The sequence below is a fragment of the Elaeis guineensis genome, chromosome 3, assembly GCF_000442705.2.
Source record: "Elaeis guineensis isolate ETL-2024a chromosome 3, EG11, whole genome shotgun sequence".
NCBI classification, from domain to species: domain Eukaryota; kingdom Viridiplantae; phylum Streptophyta; class Magnoliopsida; order Arecales; family Arecaceae; genus Elaeis; species Elaeis guineensis.
In genome coordinates, this window is record NC_025995.2 from 78,754,076 (window position 1) to 78,757,073 (window position 2,998).

General features: G+C 40.2%; 1 protein-coding gene across 1 annotated transcript in view; it reads left to right on the forward strand.

Moving 5' to 3' along the window:
• Positions 1–571: 571 nt before the first annotated feature.
• LOC105033290 (E3 ubiquitin ligase BIG BROTHER-related) overlaps positions 572–2,998 on the forward strand; it is a 45,158-nt gene continuing 42,731 nt past the window's right edge. The window contains exons 1-3 of the mRNA XM_010908025.4: positions 572–823; positions 927–1,209; positions 1,297–1,337. Of these exons, the coding sequence (XP_010906327.1) occupies positions 632–823; positions 927–1,209; positions 1,297–1,337 (516 nt within the window). The 5' untranslated portion in view covers positions 572–631. The remainder of the gene's footprint in view (positions 824–926; positions 1,210–1,296; positions 1,338–2,998) is intronic.

A 2,998-nucleotide genomic window follows, 5' to 3' on the forward strand; every position in this document is an offset into this window, starting at 1 on the left:
TGGATGAGATATTTTGTTTGCATGGATAATATTATCTACATACTAACCAACAATCTCGGATGCATAATTCTCTCTACAAAATAAATCTTGGACATCCAGACGTTGAGATGGAAGCTCAACAAAATAAGGAATAAGAGATAGAGAGAAGCACATCATTATAATGTCCAAAAATATTTTAAAATAATAAAAATATTTTAGTTTAGAGGAAAAAAATATTTTTGATATATTTGATTTAAAAAATAGATTATGATATGTATTAAATATATATAATACATTATTTTTATTATTTTTATATTTTTAAATATATAATTTGATGTAAAATAATATTTATCATGTCATGTCATGAGGATATTTTATGGATCATTTGGATAACATGACGTGCTTCACGTCGGATTTTCTGCATCATGGATGGTGGCTACGGATCAGAAGCACGCTGGCTATGTTTCTACCTCCGACAACCTAAATTTAACAACTTGCATTGTGATCTGGCATGGCTTGGGTTTGGTAGCCAAGTTGGGCCTCGTAGCATTGCATGTCCAGGTTCCCTATTTAAAGTCAGGTTTAAATCGCGTCGCTTTTTCCAAGTCCCTCCCCCAACCCATTCCTCTCTCTCTCTCGCGTTCGCTTGCCGATGGAGAACGCCAAGGAGAGCGGTGCTGGAGAAAAGATCGCCGACGAAAACCCTTGCCCGAACTCCCTGCCGCCTGCGGATGCGGAGGCCGAGCCCGCTGCAGGAGCGGCGCCGCCGCCTACCGGGACGCCGTTCACCAGCCTCAGCCAGGTCGAGGCCGACCTCGCCCTGGCCCGTGCGCTTCAAGAACAGGTGAGCCCCTCGACCCTCTCTCTGCCCCTATCGCTGGATCTTTGCCTTAGGGATTCGCGCTAGGGTTTCTGATGTTCTTGGATTCGGCGAATTCTTCGTCCAGGAGCGGGCGTACATGATGCTGCGGATGAACGGTGGAGAGGGCAGCGATTACGAGAGCTCCGATGCTGCGAGCTACGAGTGCGAGGGCGGCGACGATCCAGACCACCCTATCGAAGAGGCGGGGAGCGCTGAGGGGAGCGATTACGGCGAGGACGCGTTCGATGCCAACGACGGCTCGATCGATCATGCCGAATTTGAGAGCGATGAGGCCTTCGCGAGGGCATTGCAGGAAGCTGAGGAGCGAGAGGTGGCCATCCGGATGGCCCTTGCTGGATTGAACGACTGTGAGAAAATCTTTCAAAAGTTTTTTTTCTTGCACTCATCTATCATGGTGTTGGATCTTGAATTGATCTGAAATTTGTTATTTTTAGGGGGTATGGAGAATCACGGGGCCCATGGCAATCACTCTCAGGTGAGAAATCAGGAAATTTTTGTTTATGATTGCTTCTGTTACTGATGACCATAGTATTCACTAATCCACCAAGAACTACAAATTTGTTATTAAACCTGAAATACGAAATTTAGGTTTTTCATCAGTTCATAATGAGAAACGGCTCTTGAATCATTTTGAGCCATTTTATGACAAAGCTTAGGTTTTCATATTAGTCACCGATGGACGATCTCTGTTAGTCAGTATTGTTTTTAGTATGTTTAAAATAATTTATTGGGTACCTGGAGATGTATTTATCGTTTAGAATTTAGAAAACTGGTGTATCCGATCATCCATGAGTAGCGTGAAGCGTCAAAGAGAGCAGCATTACAAATATTTAACTTTATGTTGCATTGAAGTATTTTGGATTGTATGTTGCATGTTTTGGCGTATCTTATGGTATCATTAGATTCACATCCTCTTCTGGGAACTCACTTTGCTTAGCTTCTGAGTTAAAACAGGAAGAAATGCCTCATCATTTCAGGGTTTTAGACCACCTTTGTCTATGTAGAACTAAAGGGTATCATTAGAATTATGTCATAAAATGAAAGGTGTTAGGTAGCAAAAGCTAGTGAAGTGCCTTTTAAGGTTTGATCTAAGTAACTTTGATATGAAGCTCATATGAATACTAGGATGAATGGGGGCATAGATGTGAGCTAAATGTGCTCACACTAGGTGAGATATTGGAGGAAAGAATATGGATGCTCTGCCTGAAACCTCTACTCCGAACCAAATAAGTATGGGATGGATAAAGCTATGTTGGTTATACAGGAAAGGTAGATTTATATGTCCTATGACTGCATTGATTTTATAAATGAAAATATTTTAAGGATCTAAAACTAGGGAATATAAACTGAAAGATATTTGGTGAAAGTTCAGAAGGTAGGTTCTACAGTACATAGCTATGTTGGGGCTCTTGAATTCCAGGGCATCTGTAATTTTTGAACAGTGTAGAGAGCTCTCTGCTGATGAGTATAAAAGTTTGGGGCTCTTACCTAAGTTTAGTGTAATGTAAGAAACTAAGAGTGGGTGATTTAGTAAGAAGTCAACTGCATGGGAGAAGAGAGCCACTGCAGGAGAAACTTGATCGGTGAAAGGACTGAGAAAAACTTGATTACCTAAGGGCTGAAGTAAGTTTTTCCTTTTATCTTCTTGATGGGGTAATGCACTCAAAACCATTTGGATTGTAGAATTAGGTTGAGCTTTAAGAATTTTATTGCACATTATAAAGAATTTAAGTAAATTTTAGGATTTATGAACAAATTAGGTTTTTTCCAGTGGTGAGGGTTAGAAGGATGTTACCTGGGATTTTATTTTGTTGAAAATGGGGCTTACAAATTCATAGGAAAATTTTTTTGAAGCTCCACCTTCATAGTGTTTTTGTCGCAGATATAAGATCAGGCTTTGTAACTTTTGCATCATTTGAGATTGAAGCATTCACATCAAATAGTTGTCTTAGTTCAGGTCTTTATCATGACCAATTGAGAATATCTTTTAGAGGTTCTTAGCCCAAGTGCATTATGCAGGATGTTTGAGAGGACTAGGTTGCACATGTTTTTTACACTTTCAAAAAGTTAACTTGCAACTTTTCTGGCTAAGAAAGTTGTGGAATGTGGACTGTTTTACACTTGAAACAGATTAGT